Below are 19932 nucleotides of genomic sequence, written 5' to 3' on the forward strand. Positions count from 1 at the left end.
TTGTCATTTACTCAATTAGTCACCCACCTATACAATTGGCCCCCATTTTTAGTAGAAATGGCAGTGTCTATTTTAAACAGCTTATATATGCATAATGCTTATTGGTGACTACTGACTAAACCACATTTTTCTTCATTGTTTACACAGCCACTCGAGCATAAAAACGGTCTATTGACATCCTAGAAGGTACCTCTGGGTGCTTTGATTTGTTGGTTTCATCGAAACAAGTTCCAGCTTGTAGAGCCAGTTTTGCTTCCTAGTTCCTCACAGGAGACGTGCAGTTGAGCGCAGCCTCAGTGCAGCTTATTGCACGTATGATTCATGATTCATGTAGAAAGTATAAAGCATAATTACTAGGGCTGTCAAACGATTAAAATTTTTAATCGCGATTAATCTCAGAATTTCATATAGTTAATCGCGATTAATCGCATTAAAAAAAAATCTGTGTAAATGTTATAGAAAACAAGGATTTTTAAGTGAAATGTTACAATTAAAATGGTGAACACATTTTATGCTAAATGTACTTATGTTAAAAACTGCTGGGACAAGAGAAAACTGTAAGGGAGTTTATTCACTCACATACTAGGCAGTAAATGTCAGATTGTAGGTTAGAATTTCTCCATCAGCAAACATTGTAGATCAGCGGTGCTTTAGGTGGGATAAGGCGTAGTTATTGTATCAGACTTGTCTGTGGTTGTATCGTGACGATGGTTTGATGGACGTTTCTACACGAAGTGAGTGTGTTTTGACCCTTTGGGGCTTCCATAGTTCATGAACTAACGTGCTCGACTCAGCTTTCCGGTATTCGGTACAGAAGAAGAAGTTAATTAAGTGTAATAAAGTGTTCTGCTCCCGACAACTTGTGAATATAGCGTGTATTTATTTCTTTATTATGCAAGTGCATCACTACCACGATCGGTTACATTATGTTAACAAACCGCAAATGAAAAACGGTGGCAAGTCCGACATTAAAACGTTTGTTCTACCAGTCAAGTGTCAACATGAACTAGAATTTGCGTTAATGGCACTAATTTTTTTAATCGCGTTAAACTGAGGTCGCGTTAATGCGTTATTATCGCGTTAACTTCGACAGCCCTAATAATTACATTAAAAACATACAGGAAGTCAAACTTTTGTTACTTGTGTGGGAGCAAAAAATTAACGGATGACGATAATTATACTAGATTGTAGTAGAACAACAAGTTTGCATAGTATAATACTAGTACACACATAGAGGTAATTTAGATGACTCACCCTGGTACATCCGATTGTTAAAAAAGATTTATTTCTGAAAAGTTATTTTTAGTAAGTAAATGACTTACTATGATTTTTTTTTTTTTTTTTTTTTTTACCAAAGTTTGCAAATAATAACACTTCACAAAGTGCAATGTGAAAAATCACACAACTGTAATTTGTTTATAGTCTCTTAAACAAGGACAGATTAAGGATAGTCTGGGCCCCTGGGCAAAGAGTTGCCCAGGGTCCCAAAACCCCGTGCGCCCCCACCCCGTGCACCCCCCCCCCCCTCCAAAAACATAAATAAATTAATACATTAAACATCCTGTCAACAACTAACCCTAACACAAGAATCTATTTTATAGAAGTTTCTTTCTACTCTTCTTTCTTGCAAAGTCATCCACTAATTCATCAAAATTAAGCTGTCTGACCAAATCTGATTCAATGGCCAGAAGTGACAGTGAGTTCAGGCGGTTTTGGCGCATCCTAATCCTGAATGAAATATGGTAGCTTGCCTGGCAATTTGTAGGTCCCTAGAAGTCAAGGAGCCATGGTAAACGACTTCTATGGAAGTCAAGGGCCCCATAGCAGGGGCCCTCGTGATCAAGGGCCCTCTAATGGTATGCCCTGCTCTTCTCTAGGGCCCCCTGGTAGGGGCTCTCATAACCAGGGCCCTCTAAAAATATGCCCCCCTCTTTCCTAGGACCCCTAATAGCCAGAAGTCGAAGTCAGAGCAGTGCCACAACGCCTCATCCATTTTCATAAGGGGCCCAAAAGCATGGCTAGGGCCCCCAAAAGCATGGCTAGGGCCCAAAAGCATGGCTAGGGGCCCCAAAAGCATGGCTAGGGCCCCCAAGAGGCCCGGGGGTCAAAGTCCCTAATAGTCAGAGGATCCTTAAAATGGAGGGCCCTCGGAAATAAAAATATATTGTATCATAAATGTTGATAGGCATCGCAAAATGTTTTGTGCCAGGGCCCCCCCAGGGCCCCCTGACCCCTGACCTGGGCGCTGGCCCCACTGGCCCGGTCAGTAATCCAGCCATGCTCTTAAAATGTACAGGTTAAAAGACAATCCACTTAAAACAATGACTTTCGTATTTATTTACTTATATTATTAGTTTAGTATAAAATATAAGATGGTTTAGAAGTTATCATGAATAAAAATATCAACATAAGTGTTTCTTTACACCATATTTTGGTCAATGTGGACACATTATACATCAAATAAACTGAATTATTCACATAATTTTCAAATTTGTAGCTAATTAAGTTATTATAAAGTTAATAATTAGTTAATAATAAAGTTCAATAATACTTAAAATGGAAAAAAGTTCAACCACATTGTCCTGAGCCCAGTGATGTCTTTGAGAGGCCCTGTCATAACACCATGCAACCTTAGAAAAGCTGTACTCCACCAACGTCAAAGTAACCTGGCAGAACTTGAAGATATTTGACAGGATAAATAATATAGTGGCTTAATTGTGTTGTGTAAAATTAATTAGGGATACTACATGTAATAGGTCTAACTAGATACCAATTGATGAAGGACTGATTAGCAACAAATTGTTGACTTACATTTTTATCTTTACTGAAAATTCATTTGTCAGTGCCCTCTTAGTCCTTGTCCCAAGCCCGGATAAAAATATTAGAGTTGGGTCAGGAATGGCATCCAGCTTAAAAACTATGTCAAGTCTGGTATGTGGACCAGATCCACTTTGGCGGCCCTTACATACTGGAGCAGCCAAAAAATATGTTGTAGCTCAGAAGTAACTGGACTAGTAATCAGAGGCCTGCTGGTTCTATTGGACTTTTAAACGAGGCCCTTAACGATCAAATGCTTAGATTGTATTCGGTCACTTCTAAGTCACTTTGAATAAATGGCTCTGCTAAATGCTATTAATGTAATAGTAATTTAAATTACATTTGTTAGTCAAATTGATAAAAATCCCAGTAAAATAAATAAAATGACATTTATGTGATAAAAAGGTTGGGGACTGAATTATTTCTGCTTAATCAGTGTTGTGTATTTTACCTAAAAAAAGTGCAAAACTTAAATCTCTGTAAAAAATAGTTTATTTTTACAGATAAAAAGTACTTTTCACATTATTAAAATGAACAGATTTATTAGATGTTTTAACAGACATATTTGAAATAATGAAATGGAGGACTAAAATGTTGAAAAATGTTCAAATACTCTGTGCTCACAAACAGTAAAACTCTGACGGAAATGATTAACAGACATGAACAAGCATGAACTACAGAGAGTTCACTTCAGTCCTTTAATGCCACAGTACTGCACAATTTAGTGTTTTACACATAGTCTGTATTGATAATGTTGTGTGTGTGTGGGGGGATGTATTGATCTTTGCAGGTTTTCATATAGCAAATTTTATTTTCTATCATCTTCTATCTGCTTATCCTGGTGAAAAGGATATATAAATAATTAAATGAAAATATATGGCTTAATACAGCTTTATCCCAGGCCACTTGTTCAGTAAAATTCATCAGTACGTCACCAGGAGCTTAATGTACCTAACAAAGTGACTCCGGTAAGGGTTGGGTGCAATGCCAGTCAAGCAGCACACATATTGGACAGTTTTGGACCGACTAGACCTTGGCAATGAAAACTGGCCCTGGGAATAAACTGCAGACTGATTGCACAATTTAAACGCCAAGTTTGATCTTTGCAAATAAATGATTACACATAGTATGGAGTTTGAAATGCAGCCCATGTGAAGGTTGGCAAGTGTTGTTGCCAGGTTAATTATTAAATACAGCAATTTTTTTACATGGGCTGTAGACATCATTAGCACTAGTCTTGGGTTTGCCACAATCACAATTTGGCAAATTTGGTGTAAAGCTATGGTGGTCAAGAATGGCAGCAGGCAATAAAACAGTTAATGTGGCAATGTGAAAGACAAAAACACATAAATGTGCAGTTCTGGAGGTATTTTTCACTTCTCTGAGCAAAGTTCTAAAACTCTACTGCCTTTAATGGACCCAATTCACAACCATGTTTTTTATTTTTATGTTAAAAATATCATTTAACATAGAATAATATTAAATTAAGTTGTGATTTTTAAAAAATAAACATACCATATTATATACGTACAGTATGTGCAGATGAATAATGCTACATTAATAATATGAAAAAAAAATTTCCTTCAATAAAAAGTGGTCCTAAACAGAATAAAAATGTATTACAGCTGCCATGAATATAAAGATTACAATTATTTTTTATATTAAAATGATTTTAGCAATAACTTCCTTTAAAGACCAGTGTTAGTCTAAAATCCTTCATTAGATGCACAATTCTTACAAATCATGATTTAAAGGACCTAGTTTAAAGTCTGTTGAAACATTTAGGTTAAGGCAGGGAGGTGGTGCAGCAGATAAGCAGGGCCACTCAATGACCTGATCAGTCGTTGAGCTCTCAGTCAGCAAGGTACCTCTGTAAATAAAAATCAGAAATGAAGCCATCATTTCATTTAAATTTGAATTACATTTCAAATGTTATACATTCTTTTAGTCCAGTCATAAACATTCTATATGGTCAAAGGTATGTGGACACGCCCTCTAATTAGTGGGTTTGGCTATTTGTGTTACAGGCATAATGGTAAACGTACATAAAAAGGCTAGCAATCAAATGTTTCATTACAAAGACCTCACAGTGACTTTTATTGTGGCACTATTCTAGGATGCCAGATCTCTATCAGTTTAACAAAGCTAGAGCTGTCCCAGTAGAGCACACAAGCTCACAGAATGGGACTAATACTAACTATGCGGTCAGGTTGATTCTGACTCCTGGCAACCATATAGGTAGTGTTTCTCAAGAACACTTGTCTTCTGTTTGGGTCTTCAGGCTTCTTAATGGCTGGTTCTTTGTTCCTATAATTGCATTCATTTATTGAGTTGCTGGACCTTCTCATCCTCTTTTCCAGTGAACTGGTTCTTCTAATAATGTATACAAAATAAAAGTGCTTCAGCTGGGTTCAGACTACAGAATTAAACTTCAGAATTAAGGTTTCTATGGCCAAATATCTGCACAAGACTCCATAATCACCAAGCACAATATCAAGCATCTCCCGACATGAATCAAAGAATTGGAACCTGGAGTAGTAATCATACCCTTACATCTGGCCGTCCGATGGACAAATGTGCATGTGATCAATGTTAATACTCCATTAAGCATGCATGATTCTAGTTGTAACATTTGGCATACTGGATTTATAATTAAAGTTGTTTGGGATGGATATAGTCCTGACCTGGCCTCAACACTCAACTCTCAAAATTTCAAGTGAAACAGGAAAGGGTCTGAATTATTCCATTGTGAATAATAATTTTTATTTAGTCTTTAAACAACTGTAAATACACGTTTTCACTTTATTAGTACAGATTAGTGATTAAAATACCATTTGTATCTATTCTAAATCAAATCCACAACACAATTAAGTGTGTAAGGAATCAAAGAATCCATTGTAGTTGGAGATTTATATGTTTTATGTCAATATAATGAATGTATTTTTAGAGGCACAGAATTGATTTCATAAACCTTTCATACTCCTGCCTAAAACACCTCATCGTAACGAGATCCACATACTTTTGGCAATATAGTGTGTATTAACTGCAAACTGTATTAACAATTGCCTTAATTCTTGAAATAATTAATAGTGTTCAAATGGAATTGTATCTAGACGAATCTAAGAGAGCAGCCAATTTTTACCTGAATCATCACAGCGGCGACAGCGATCATTAGAGCAAACAGAGCCAGGCGGCCCAGCTTGCCCATCTCCACCTGTTTGAGGATGAAGAAGCGAGCCCAGCTGAGTTTCTTTGCTGTGTGTGGTGGGTAGCGCATATTGTTCACTCCCTCCATCTTTAGCTGCTTGACGAGGCAGCCTCGCAGGTGACTAAGCTGGTCAAAGGTGAACCTACCATGGTAGGAGCCCATCCCACTGTTTCCTGCAGGGGAAGCCACAAGCCTAGTTATAAATCTGAAATACCAAACAAGCCTAAAAAGAAAGAAATCTGAATCTGTACTGCAAGAGTTTATGTATAACATAAATGACATTAATGTTATTTATGTGGAGACCCGAATTCGACTGGTCTTAACAGACACAACTTTTTGTATCTGAGGGGAATCAGGGAATCACCTCCTTGCAGCTTCAACAAAGACTTCTAATGTCTGGTTAAGGTGCCAGATCAAGTGGTGGAGGAATACAGAGACAATAGCGTCATCTTACTTATGTATTAAGGTGCTATGTAAAAAAGAAGCAGTCAGCGGCTTTAATCGTGTTGGAGTCGGAAGCAAGTGCTATACAGCAAAATGCATTTGGGGAATTAGATATGTCCAAATTGGGACAATACAACAGGGATAACATGCAACAACAAGAACAAAAATAGAAGTACCTGTTTAACAGGTTGTGACTACATGTAAAATAAAAATAAAAATAAAATTTTGCTCACCAACACCACCAAAAGGCAGAGAGTTGACTGAAAAGTGGACCAAGCAGTCATTAGCCAGGACACCTCCACTAGAAGTCTCTGAGATCATACGCTTGATGAGCTAAACCAGGCAAAAATGGAAAAATGTAAAATGTAGAAATCCCTCAGAACTCAACACTAAAATAATTATGTTCGAGTCATTTGAAGACACAATTAAAAAAAATCATGTAAAGTACATAAATTGCATTAACATAAAGTGTTAATGTGAATATAACTTCTTATATTGTCTCTTTATGATGACCCTGTCTCAGGTCAAGTTTTTGCTTTAATTACAGAGGCACATTTTACCTTGTTGTCTGTGCTGAAGATGTAGAGGGCCAGAGGTTTCTCTCTTTGGTTGATAAAATTGATGGCCTCATCTACACTCTTAACGGTCAGGATTGGCAGCAGAGGCCCGAAAATCTCCTCCTGCATGACCTTTGCCTCTGGTTTTACATCCCTTAGGATTGTAGGGGCTGTGTGGGCAAGCACAAAATATAATAAGCACATTATACATTCAAGACTGGTGAAGCATTTGAAAGTGGAAACAACAATGCTTATAAATACAGATACTGTTAAAGCCAACAGGATGAAATATAATAACATTCTCTAAACTATTTGTGCTTCTGCAAATATACGCATCTTTGCCTAAAGACGCGAAAAATAGCTTAACACCTTCGAGAGTAGCAGAAAAGCTGAATGCATTTACCAATATAGCATTCTGACTCATTATTTTCTCCTCCCATAGCCACAGTGCTGTCTTCCATCAATGCCATCACTCTCTTAAAGTGGCGCTGGTTAATGATGCGCCCGTAGTCTGGGCAGGTTTTGGCATCATCAGTATAGAATTCCTTGAAAAACAATGAAACCCACCAACGTGAGGAAGACATCAGCTTAACACAAATTAAGAAAAACATGTAGTCATGATTCTAGTAACAAACATACCTTCACATTCTTTTTGATTTCCTCAATAACTCTGTCTTGGATACTGGGGTCACACAGGATGTAGTCAGGAGCGATGCAAGTCTGACCACAGTTTGTGTACTTTCCCCAAGCGATACGCCTAAAAATGTATAACAACTTTGTAATAAAAATTTAATTCACATTATTAAACTATATGGCCAAAAGTATGCAAACACCCTTTCTACTTTTTCAGCTACACTGGTCATTGTGACAAAAGTTTAGGAAAGGCCCTTTCCTGAAGCAGCATGTGCACCATTCACAAAGTGAGGCCCATGAACACATGGTTTAACATATTTGGTGTGGACAAACTCCAGAGGTCTACACAGAACTTTGGGGTAACGTGTAATACTGACTATGAGCCAGGCTTTCTGGCTCATAAATGCATGTATAACTAAATGTTCACAAATTCTCACAAGCACATTCCAAAATCTTGTGGGAATCCAAGAGGAGGCTGTGGCTTTGATAGCCTCAATAAGGCAAATATATATTATTGATCATAGTGTAATATCTAACCAAATGTCCATTGTTGGCATCTACATACATTTGGCTATATGACACACATCTAAATGTAGTTTAAATAAACAGAATGGTACTGTTATGACACATGGGGACAAGGTGGGGCTGGGGACACTTTTGGGGTATGTAGGGGCTGGGCGTGGATAAGACTGGGGTACATTGGAATGGGGCATATTTGGATACATGGGACACACTGAGGTGTCGGGGCATGTGGGAATGGAACAGTGTCTGTGTATGAATATACAGTATATGAAGATGGCTGTGTAGTGGAGCTTGAGTAATGGAGACAGGGTGTGAATGGTTTTGTGGTACATAAGGACAGGGTGTGAAAGGTGTTAAGGAACACAGGGTTGAGGAAAGGATGTTGCTGGGGCATTTACGGATGGCTGGGAAAGGATATTGATATCTCAATTTAACAATAGACATTGATTCTTCCGGTCTGAAAGGACTCACCGACAGGCGATGGTAAGATCACAGTTCTTATCAATGTAGCAGGGACTTTTTCCACCCAACTCCAGCGTGACAGGGGTGAGGTGTTTTGCGGCTGCTTCCATGATCACTTTGCCGACTGAGCAGTTACCAGTGTAGAAGATGTGATCAAATCTCTGTTTCAGCAGCTCCTGAGTCTCTGGTACTCCACCAGTAACAACTGGAAACAGTTCCTAAAATAATGAGCACAGCCACAAAATAGACATTTATTAGTAACCTACACATAAAACAGCACAGTTGACAACAAACCAAATTCACTGATATGAAGATATGAATGGAATTTTTACAGGCTCAGGTATTGATCATTGTTTACTGCCCCTAGCCATTAGTAATGTCAAAAACAGTAGGTGCTTGTGTGAATGTTTAGGTTTCCCCTTTCACCCTGTCTCTTTGTTTTTTGTCTTTTGATTGTTTGCTATGATCGGTCTGTTTATATGCAGTGAGAGTCCACAAGTATTTAACCACTTCAGCATTTTGTATTTAATTTATGATTCCACTGCATGAAGCTATTTCAGCTATTTTCAAATGTTTTAAAACAGTTGATAAAAAAGTTGATAGAAAGACACTATCACTTACAATGTTTTTCCACTTTTTCCATTGCAAAGCAATGACACTCTGACTTGAATAGTGAGCCTGCTTTTTTGTTTTTCTGCTTCTAGCAATTGTTTTTATTTCTGTTCTGTTTTCTGCTTGTTAAATATTGATTATTAAATATTGATCTCAAAGATTATTTTGACTGCTTGAAAACTCCCCTTTGTCATGGATTTGGTCCAGAAATGTTGATATAACAAATGAATAATGCATTCTTTATATACAGTAATATAGCCTAAAAGCCAAGATTCAATTTTAAGCAGCTAATTTACATTTTTAAAACAACCAGAGCTGTAAATCCTGCCTGGAGGAAAAAAACCAGTGTATTATATCCAGACATTTAGTGAAGCAGATAATTAAAGAGGATAAAACTTTTTTTTTCCTTTTGGGTCAACAAGTATTAACATCTATACATCCATGACAACAGAACTATACAGAAGGAGTGCTAGCATAAAATGTAGATAATTAAATTCATTGAATACTATTAGAATAAGGTACTGTGCTTAGATCAGACAAAGATGGACAATATTGGATGTACTGTATTTTGCTGGTTACCAGAAATGTAACAATAATAAATCTGTGAGAAAAGGCTCATATTACTCAGTTTTCTCTATATCGTGCCAGAAAAGATATCCTTTATTTGTCATATATACATATACAGATGTACAGTACAATGAAATTCTTTCTTCGCATATCCCAGCTGGTGTTGGAAGCTGGGGTCAGAGCGCAGGGTCAGCCAACTTACGGCGCCCCTGGAGCAGACAGGGTTAAGGGCCTTGCTCAAGGACCCAACAGTGGCTACATAGCAGAGCCAGGATTTGAACCGCCAATCTTCCGGTTGATAGCCCAAAGCCCTACCCACTAGGCTACCACAGGCCCCAGAAAAGCAGTAGATTTTTTTTTATATAAAAGTGAAAAGCAGTAAAGCAGGGGTGTCCAAATCTTTCTTGTTGCCAGATGTATTACAAATATGCAAGGACGGCCACAGACTCGTAGGCCTACGTCTATCCAGAGGTTTAAGAACATTAAGAACATTGTTTTGAATTATTATGAAAGCAGATAAGAAGCGTTTTACATTGGTTTATAGCGACACCCAGTGTTCAAACTAGGAATTTCTTTTAAAATGCTATCGGGCCTAGTTTTGTTTATTTTCTAAAATACCTCACGGGTCATTTTAAAAAATGTTAACGGTCTGGACACCACTGCACTAGAAAATAAATAAGTTACTATGATTGGTGATTTCAAACCTTGTCCAGGTACAATGGCAGAAGCTCCTCCATAACTTTGGAAGTGTGAACACACACCTCAGATGGCTTAATAACAGCAGCATTTCCTAAAAAATAAACACATACTCATTAATATATATAAACAACTGCAAATAAAGTAAATAAGAAGTATACTTACGAACCTGTGTAAATTTGCTTTATTAATAAATCACACTGTCAAGTTGATGCTAACAATGTGACTAAACCCAACCCGACTGAACTACGTTGCCAATAGCGCCCCCTTGTGGACAAATCTGCTCCCTATGAATGACTATGAGAGAGTCAATTACAAAAACTTACAAATTTACAAAAAAAAAAAAAAAAATTCATGAGGTACTTTGCATCTGACAACGCCGAACACTCTAAACATTTTCTAACTAAAACAAAACAAAACAAAATAGTAAGATGAATCAAACCCAAGCCTTTCTTGCTGTGAGGTGACAGCGCTACCCACTGAGCCACACCAGACAGTAATAGTCAAATACTAAATGAGGAGATTTTATGGTAAAATAGACAATTCACTTAAGTACTGTTCAGAGGAGATACATACCACAAAATGATTATTAATGACGACTGCTTTAGATGTGATAAGAGACAATCTAAACCACAGACATGAGTATGTCTACAGTGATCTGTCCTAAATTCACACACTATACGGCCAAATGTAAGTTGACACTTCACAATGAAATTGTTGGTTCTCTTTGTGGCTAGAACATGCCCTATAATTGACATGAAGGATTAACGCGGGACAAAAAATCTAAGACATTCCCAAAAATTTTTTAAATCACCCAACTTTACCATGTGGAACTAAATCTGTCTGAGTAGGGCCTTGGTTGCATTGTCAGTGCTCTGCTTGATGTCTCTTTTTGAAAGAACACTTCACATTCTTTAGTATATTGACAGAGACGCTACATGTTCTTATGAAAAAGAATGCTAATAGAAACATTTGCAATTCAAACTTACATCCAATACATCCATCTTACATATGCTAATTTAAGACACTAAAACTCCTGGTGTGAACCTATCAAGCTTTGTCCTTAATTTAAATAACCCTGAATAATGCAGAAGCTGGCTGCTCAGTGAAAGCTCGAGGAATCTCAAGGTTAAGATGCACAGTGTACGTTTTAATGACTGATCACTGTGAACCTTAGCATGCATATATGGGTTATCAAGCAGAAAACTGAAGCCTTTACCTCTAACCTTACTGATAAGAGATACTAGGTGGGAGACTAAAGTGTACTCTGATCTATTAGCAAACAGCTGTTATGCAAAACTAGTACAAAGTGCAGTACTCTGCAATAAACAAAGAAATCCACTAGGAAATGTAACTGAATAAGTGTCTGTAGTGTTCTCAGAGGTGCACAATAATGAGATAGGAATATAATATTGAAAAACCAATACTGTAACTGTTTTTCATGCAGGTTTGATTTTCAATAATAAAGCATTCAACATTCTCTAATGAATGTCCCCACAGAGAACGATGACACTGCAATAGTAAACCACTACTTTTTACAATGAAATACAAATATGACAAACGTTAGCTTGACATCAGATACCATGGGTCATTAAACATGAAGAAAGAAACTGAGGCTGCATCCCAAACCACACAACACTACACTAACATCAAACCAATAAGGACTAAAAAGTATTGAACAAACATTATGTAACAGCAATGCTGAAACTTTGAAATGTTTCATGTTTGCAAAGGGTGGCTAACTGAAAATTAAACAAAGAGCTAATCAGATTTTAAAGCATTCAGCTACAATTTATACGTGGCATGATTCAGAGTGACTTGCAAATTATAATCTCAATAATCTCAAAATGAATTTAAGCCCCTAATCTTCATTCTTTTTTTGTACCTTTGTCTTAAATATTCATGCATTTATCATGAAGTATGGTTTAAAATGGGCTTTTTTTGCTCCCCTATCTTTAAAGTTTTTCACAAATGTTTGGCAAGTTAGTTAGTTAGAATTTATTTTGGCATGTACCAAGTTATTGCACACCAGTGGGCCAGTGAGATTTGGTGATGTGATGTGTCAGTAACTGTAATGTAGTGTGTAACTACGAATGATTTTGTTGTGGCACTCCACTCAGACCACCACAAGACAGCAGGATTATATGTAGGAGTAAAAATGGTCACATGATTGTGATTTATTTTATTACCTTTGTCCGGCTCATCCTGCAACAGGAAGGTAGATCGGCCAGTTGTAGTTCTAAACAAACTACTACTCTCAGGAGCTGCAGTGCTAATCAACACTAGCACACTGCACCTGAAATCTGGGCTACTTAAGCAAGCCTTAGAGTTGGTAATGTAGTGGACTGGGGGTGAGCTACTTCTTGCTTTTGAAAGAGATCTCTATTGCTTGCTTCTGCATTACTGGAAGCCATCATTCTTGGGATTTGAATCACCTGCAATATCGGTTCACTGAACCAACTCCCTTTTGTTTTCTTGCTCTCTTGGCCACTTTCTGGGAAGAAAAACATTGGTGCTTCAACTGGAAAAAAGTCGACTCTCCAAACCTTTTTCCCTTGCTTTGTCAAATGATGGGCCAGGCAGCCGTTTAGTTCAGGCTGCAGAGAGTTGGCTTCAAGGCTCTACACTAGTCTAGCATCAAATCCCGCCTCAGACGGCTCATCACACCTTTCTTTTCCATTGTGGCCTTTTTTTTTAATTGAATTTCTGGTATAATTTATTTCCTTCTCTCATTCTGATTCTGACCCAACTTCTGCACTTGAGCCAAGAATCAGTTTTGTGGTATGTCTTCTTCCATGATTTTTCACCAACCCATTACAATTTATCATTTAAAAATGTAATAAATGATTTAATGTGATTAAGGGACAGTTATCAAGATTTCAACACAATTTGAGCTATTATTGTGCAACTCCACATGCCACCATGAAATCATTTCTAATTACTGTACTGTCAGTATGTATTTTCAAGGCCTGGCTTTACTGATGCCAGTTTAATCTTATCACCATAAGATCATATAAACCAAACACTGCTCACTGATATGAATGCAAAAATGGCACCTGCTGCAATGGCTCCAATCAGAGGTTGAAGGGTGACAGCCCATGGATAGTTCCAGGCCCCAATAATGAGCACCACTCCCAGTGGCTCCGGGTGAATGTACACCTGATCTGAAAGTGTCAGCAGGTTTTTTGTAACTGGTCGAGGGGCAGCCCACTCGGCTAGCTTGCTCACGGCCAAGTTGATTTCTCCTTCTAGACCCAGGGTCTCATAGAGTGGGGTGCCAAACTCGCTCTGTCAACAAGGAAAGCAAGGTTAAATATTAATGCCAAAACAAAGGAAAATGGTAACATTCCATTTTATATGGTGCATTTCAATATTTACATTTGCATATTAATTTGTTCTTTAAAAATACATATGTACAAGGTTATGTTGGGTTAAACAAAGCAAAATGTTGGATTTAAACTCTTTTAAGAGTCTAATTATTTTAAAATGTGTTTAAAATAAACTTGAACATGTCACTTTAAATTTGGAAGAAAAACAATACAATCACTGCTAATATGGTAAAAAAATGTTTTAACATTGTTGCTAAGCAACTGCAAAATAACTTTCTCAATATAACTGAAGTATTAACCAAACTAATAATCAAGCTAGCTATCACAAAGCCAACAAGTCTATTATATTAAGTGCATTATGTAATTACTGCATAATAAACGTTGAAATTAAACAGTCAAAAAGAAATAACATGTACAAAATATTAAAGGAAACCTAAGTAAGGTAATTGCTAGGGCTTTTTGTATTTAGAAAAGGTGTACTGACAGTGGAGTTAATTACTAGAGCTAACAATTTAGCTAGCTTGCAACTAAACTTTGAGAAGAACAATGTAAAGGTACAGTCACTGTTGAATGAGGCATAAACAGAAGAGAATGAACAAATTAAAATATTTGCATTAGCTTTAAAATGTCTTTAAATTTTTCCAAAATTAGCAATAAGTAGTGATCATTCTGACTTCTGAATGTACACAGATAGTAGAAACAATTTTAAGTGTTCACAATAACAATATTCAAATATAAAGTCAAACAAACAAAAGAAAAAAAGATTTAAGTGAGTCAAGGGACAACAACTTATCCAAAGTGACTTACAGAACTGGGACAGTAAACTGTCTTAGAAATTGAGGGTTAAGGGCCTTGCTCAAGGGCCCAGCAGTGGCAGCCTGGCAGTGGTGGGGCTTGAACCAGCAACCATTCAGTTACTAGTCCAGTACCTTAACCACTAGACTACACTATGAAAACTCGGTTATCATCAATGGTGACAAGATTCTCATATGTCCATGTTAACCATATTACATGGTGTATCTATGTGATACTGGATACAGTACATAGTAAGGCAAGTAAAGAAAATAATACATTTACTGTATACGATCTAAAGGCTAAAGTATATTCCTGTAAACAGCATTTACAGCTAATCCCACCTTGTTGAGGTCTTTTTTGAGAGCATCTGCGATTTCCTTCTGCCTCTCCACTACAAAGCGCTGCAGATTCTTGAGCTGACCGATGCGGTACTCCAGCGGTTTAGAGCGGCCAGTACAAAAGGCCTTTCTGGCACGCTCCACTGCCTTTTGCTCTCGAGACATCCTGTGAAAAGAGGAGACTGTTTATTTTATGATGATTCTACTTCGGTCACATCTGAGTTCGTATAATTCCATTCCAGACCAAGAGAGCCAGCTGAGGAAGGTTTTCCGCTAGTCAAAGCTTTATACAATTCAAAGCCTAAATAAGCTCATTTATTACATTTAATCAATCTAAAATGTTAATATTTAAAGTGAAAGTGAAGAAGCCCCTGTGTTTCCTGGATGAACTAGACCTGCCATGACCATGACCAGGATTAAGCAATTGATTACGATTAAATAATGTGTCAACTAACATAAAACCAAAAATGACTAACTCTTGTTAATTAATGACTTAGGACAAAGATCATGCCCCATTTTGGGTACTTATTGCAGAAATTCATATTTCTAACGCAATGTTTAGAACGATTTCCTTTTAAATGTATAATATATATAGTGTCACTTCATATGCTGTTGTGTACTCTTCTTCACAGTATAAGGGAAATTAACAGGTATATGCAGCATCTTTAAATGCAAAATAAGAACTATAGTATGTTCATAGGGTTTTGAATGTTATTTTGTAGGAAGACAGAAATATTGGGTAAGACTGTTGTGCTCAGTCAGCTTTACTTATTCTGTGCTGAACTTCAACATGTTGCAACAACTAAAAGAATGGTGGCCTAAAGCTAAAACATCATGTTTGAATATAGTACATTGAACAGAAATGACATGAATAAAATGATGAATTTTATGATGAATGTAGTGTTCAATGTTCAGTGTTCCAAGTGTACATGTTTGAGATAAGAAGGAGACAGAAACATCTGACAGCCAATAAGCCTATTTCACCAGAGCCGAAATCTGGCAACAGCGGTAACGTCGATTTAGTAATATTTACAGTGAGGGTGGATATTTCATTACCTGTTAATAAAGTAAATTACAGTAAGTAATAAGTCTTATGCAAAAGTTTGGGCACCCCTGGCCAAATTCCAATGATTCCTTTCAGTGAATATAAGTACATAATTACATGGAACAAACATCTTCACTTGCCAGATGTTCTCTGCCCAATTTTTGCAAAGTATAACAACAGGGAAAATGAAACAATACATTTTAAATGTAAATATAAATTAAAAATCAGCAAATAAACAGTAATTATGCATTTATATGTGCAGAAGTTTGTTCCCTGTAGAAACTATGTAACATATTTTGAAGTGAATCAGCAATATAAGATCTGATCAGAGGGGTCCAAATTTTAATTATGCTAATCTAGACATTTGTAATGATCATTTCTATTGATTTGTTTACTTTGATGGATCTTACAATCCAAAGGCTTACAGATTTAGCTTATGAATGCATTACTAACTGCACTGCACAATAAATATAGTAAATATAGTCAAGGGCACTGTTGCAGCAGAACTACATCATGTGACAATGACATTTGTTTTAACTACAAATGACTAGCACAGGAAGGTAGATGATAATAACCAGCTAATAAACTAATAGCAGTGAATAGATATTTAAATGAATAAAGTAAATGACGCACTTTGATCTGCTGCGGAAGAGCACACTACTAATATAAAGCGTAGCGTAAATACCAGGACTGCTTAAACACAACAACTTCCAAACAACAGCAATGACAACACACATTTAAGAAAACAGTAAGCGCAGCGGGTTCTAAATACCTTACATACCCCATTGTACTGGTGTATAATAGATTTTTACCTTTCTGTTTAGTCTGATCTTCTGTTGAAATGTACCGAACCTCCTTCGTTGCGCTGGTAGATCAGTCCGCCTGGACGTTGCTAGAGCTCAACCATGCTAACCATCATCAACCCGTTAGTACTAGCGGAGGGGGAGGAGCCAAATAAAGAGGCAGGGACTAGAGGCGCACACTACCTCACTGTGTGAAGAAAGGACTCGACATGGACAAAAGTATTCGGACACCCACCCAAATTATTATTGTGTTTTAATCACACTTATTCCTAACGGAAGTATAAAATCCTTTATATAAAATAAATTGTATTCTTCTATCTTTCTGTCGACAGTTTAGAAAAGACTCCTTTCTGTTTTAACATGACGGTGTCCCTATGACCAAAGGCATGTCCATAAGAAAGGAGAAATAAAAAAGCTTTTCTTTGTATATAACCATATATATATGAGCAGAGTGCATGGTCAGCCATTGTTTGGCATTCCTGGAGCCGAGAAGGTTACGGGCCTTGCTCAAGGGCCCAACAATGGCTGCATGGCAGAGCTGGGATTCAAACCCACAACCTTTCAATTAATAGTCCAAAGATTTACCCACTAGGCTACCACTGTCCATTGTCCAAATTCTCATAGCAAGCACTTCCGGAAGAGTGGAGGCCGTTACAGCAGAAAAAGGTTGTCCAATATCCATTTGTTCTGGTTCCACATATTTATGGTCTACTGGTATGCTAGTATGCAGTCTGTCATGCTACCATTATATGTGCAGAACCGACAAATTTGCAAACCAACCAGCTGTAATGCAATATTTCTGTTGACTGATGCATTTAATTAATTAACTTTTTTGAAGGTTTCTTTTTTACTTAATCTTTACTTGAAACCTTTACTATATCGTAAACACATGGTGATGTTTGTAAAATGACTGGTACATGAATTAACACTTAATTACAATAAAACATTAAAATAATACAACAAAATAAAATTACAGACATAAATAAAAGGTTTTGTTAATTATTTTATAAGAATTATCCTATTAAACATTTTATGCAAAACCCAGCTGTTCATTTTTTAATATTAAGGAGAAATTAGGTTACATCTAAGCTGAAAATGCCCCCACAATGTCAGTTTTTGTAAAACATTTCATTTGTCAGAAAGACAGAACTACTGAATACTACTTAATATTTCTTTCTTTTCTTGCCAAGTCTAATATTCACAAAAGTAAGCACATTATCAAGGCATAAATACTCATTGGACAGGCCACCAATCCATTGCAGACCATTACACACTCACCCACACTCAACTGCAGATCTCATAACTGTCATGTATGATGTATGAACAATTTAACATACAGCATAATGTTCTGTTCTGTCTGCTGTTGTTGATGTAGCAGGGCTTCAGGGCTTTCTAAACCTGCTACACAGTGGGCATTTGAGGGTTAAAGATACATCGGCGTGCAACCTGCGTTTATGTACTGTGGGCCTATTATTTCTAAACAATAATGCATGTGCACTGTACACAAGACTAGTCTTTGTTCAATGTTAAACATTAGTTCAGTATATGCACTTACACATTTAAAATGAGATTAACTTGCACATTTATTAAAACTCCAATAAAATTGCTGGATGATATATAGTTGTTGAAACTAGATTTACTATAAACCAGTAATGATATATGAAATTATGTTTTTGCTTCTGGTTCACCGGGACTGAAAAGCAATTCATTCAAAACCTAAACACAGCTATTCAAACACATATTTAACACAGATTTGTCTACCATCAATCATAGCTCACAGCTCTCTTTCCCTTTGAGTCCAATGGCATTATCTTGGACTGGTATCAAAAATCTACTAGCACCGTCCCCCTAAAGCATGCAAACTGGCGAGTCTGTTTGAGATTTTTCCGTTGGCTGACAGGGTATATTGTTTGTGTTGCCACATCAAACAGAGGGCAGGATTCAGGTGTTTGCATAATGTGGAGAAGAGAGAAGCGTAGTGACCATGGCACGTCATGAGCACCTGTGTGTCAGGGATGTGTCCTCAGACATTCATTCAAAAAATAAAAAAGACATTCATTGAAATAGTTCATTGCCTTAAAATCAACACACACACACACACACACACACACACACACACACACACACACACACACTTTGGGTAGTAGATACCTTTCTTTTCCATGTTTTTGGAAGGATGCCAGAGCACCTGGAAGAGTAACCATGTGGACACATAGAGAATATGCAAAACTCCTCAAAGACAGAAAGCAGGTCAAATACCACACCAGACACCAGAACCAAACTGTTTTTGATTTCCTTCAGGATCTAATCCATCATAATTTAAAATACTTTAGTCTTTTTGTTATTGTGTTGCTTCTACTATAACTCTAGTTCAATCTATGTCTGCTGTGCTGTGTAAAGTTTTTGACAAACGTAGTAAAAACCTTTTTCAGTTTCAGTGTGACATTATTCTCAAGCAGAATCTGAGGTCCATTAAGTGATTTGCCAGAAAACCGGAGTACCTGAGGTAAAGCTTAGCGTTAGTTCTTGCAAGATTAAAATAGTCTAAAGTATGAATAATTTCCCCTTTCTTACAGATGGTTGCACCTTTGGGCAATACAGACTCTTAACTGTTCAGTCTAATGAACCATACAATTACTTTAAAATTAATTTGTAGTTCATGAATGAATTACCTTTAACTTATTGGATAATTTGTGGAAACTCATGCTGATGAACTCAGAAATCACTACTGTAGTTTTGTGTTTACTTCACCAGTAATGACCAACAGAGCATTTTTTGAAAGTCGAAATTTTGACCAGCAGAGGGAGCAGCTGTGTCAGGATCGCAATAGGCTACCTAATAAATTGGAGGTCTTTGTGTTTGAGCTTCTAAATTGGTGATTTTGCTACAGACAAACTTGAGATTTTACTGTCAACACCACTTATATATCAGGTTTGTGAGATAAAGCTTGATAAGTGTTGATAAGATTCGAGACTGTAAGGAATTTAGCATGTTTCCCATGTGTTTGTGGGGATTTTCACCAAAAATGGCAAAAGTAAACACATTTCTTACTTTGGAATATACTTGATTTTTGTACATTAATGCCTAAGGTTTATTTCATTGTT

General features: G+C 37.0%; 1 protein-coding gene across 1 annotated transcript; it reads right to left on the reverse strand.

The window, feature by feature from the left end:
• Positions 1-3291: 3291 nt before the first annotated feature.
• Positions 3292-16915, reverse strand: aldh3a2b (aldehyde dehydrogenase 3 family, member A2b). The gene is made up of 11 exons (XM_063011567.1): positions 16838-16915; positions 14984-15146; positions 13575-13806; positions 10527-10612; positions 8653-8861; positions 7666-7783; positions 7430-7571; positions 7030-7196; positions 6703-6802; positions 5960-6198; positions 3292-4687 (listed from the first exon to the last, which is right to left on the reverse strand). Exons 2-11 carry the CDS (start codon positions 15143-15145, stop codon positions 4670-4672), a joined length of 1473 nt encoding a protein of 490 aa, XP_062867637.1. The 5' UTR covers position 15146; positions 16838-16915; the 3' UTR covers positions 3292-4669.
• Between the last annotated feature and the right edge of the window lie 3017 nt (positions 16916-19932).

Source organism: Trichomycterus rosablanca, chromosome 16 (genome assembly GCF_030014385.1).
Source record: "Trichomycterus rosablanca isolate fTriRos1 chromosome 16, fTriRos1.hap1, whole genome shotgun sequence".
In the NCBI taxonomy this organism is placed as follows: domain Eukaryota; kingdom Metazoa; phylum Chordata; class Actinopteri; order Siluriformes; family Trichomycteridae; genus Trichomycterus; species Trichomycterus rosablanca.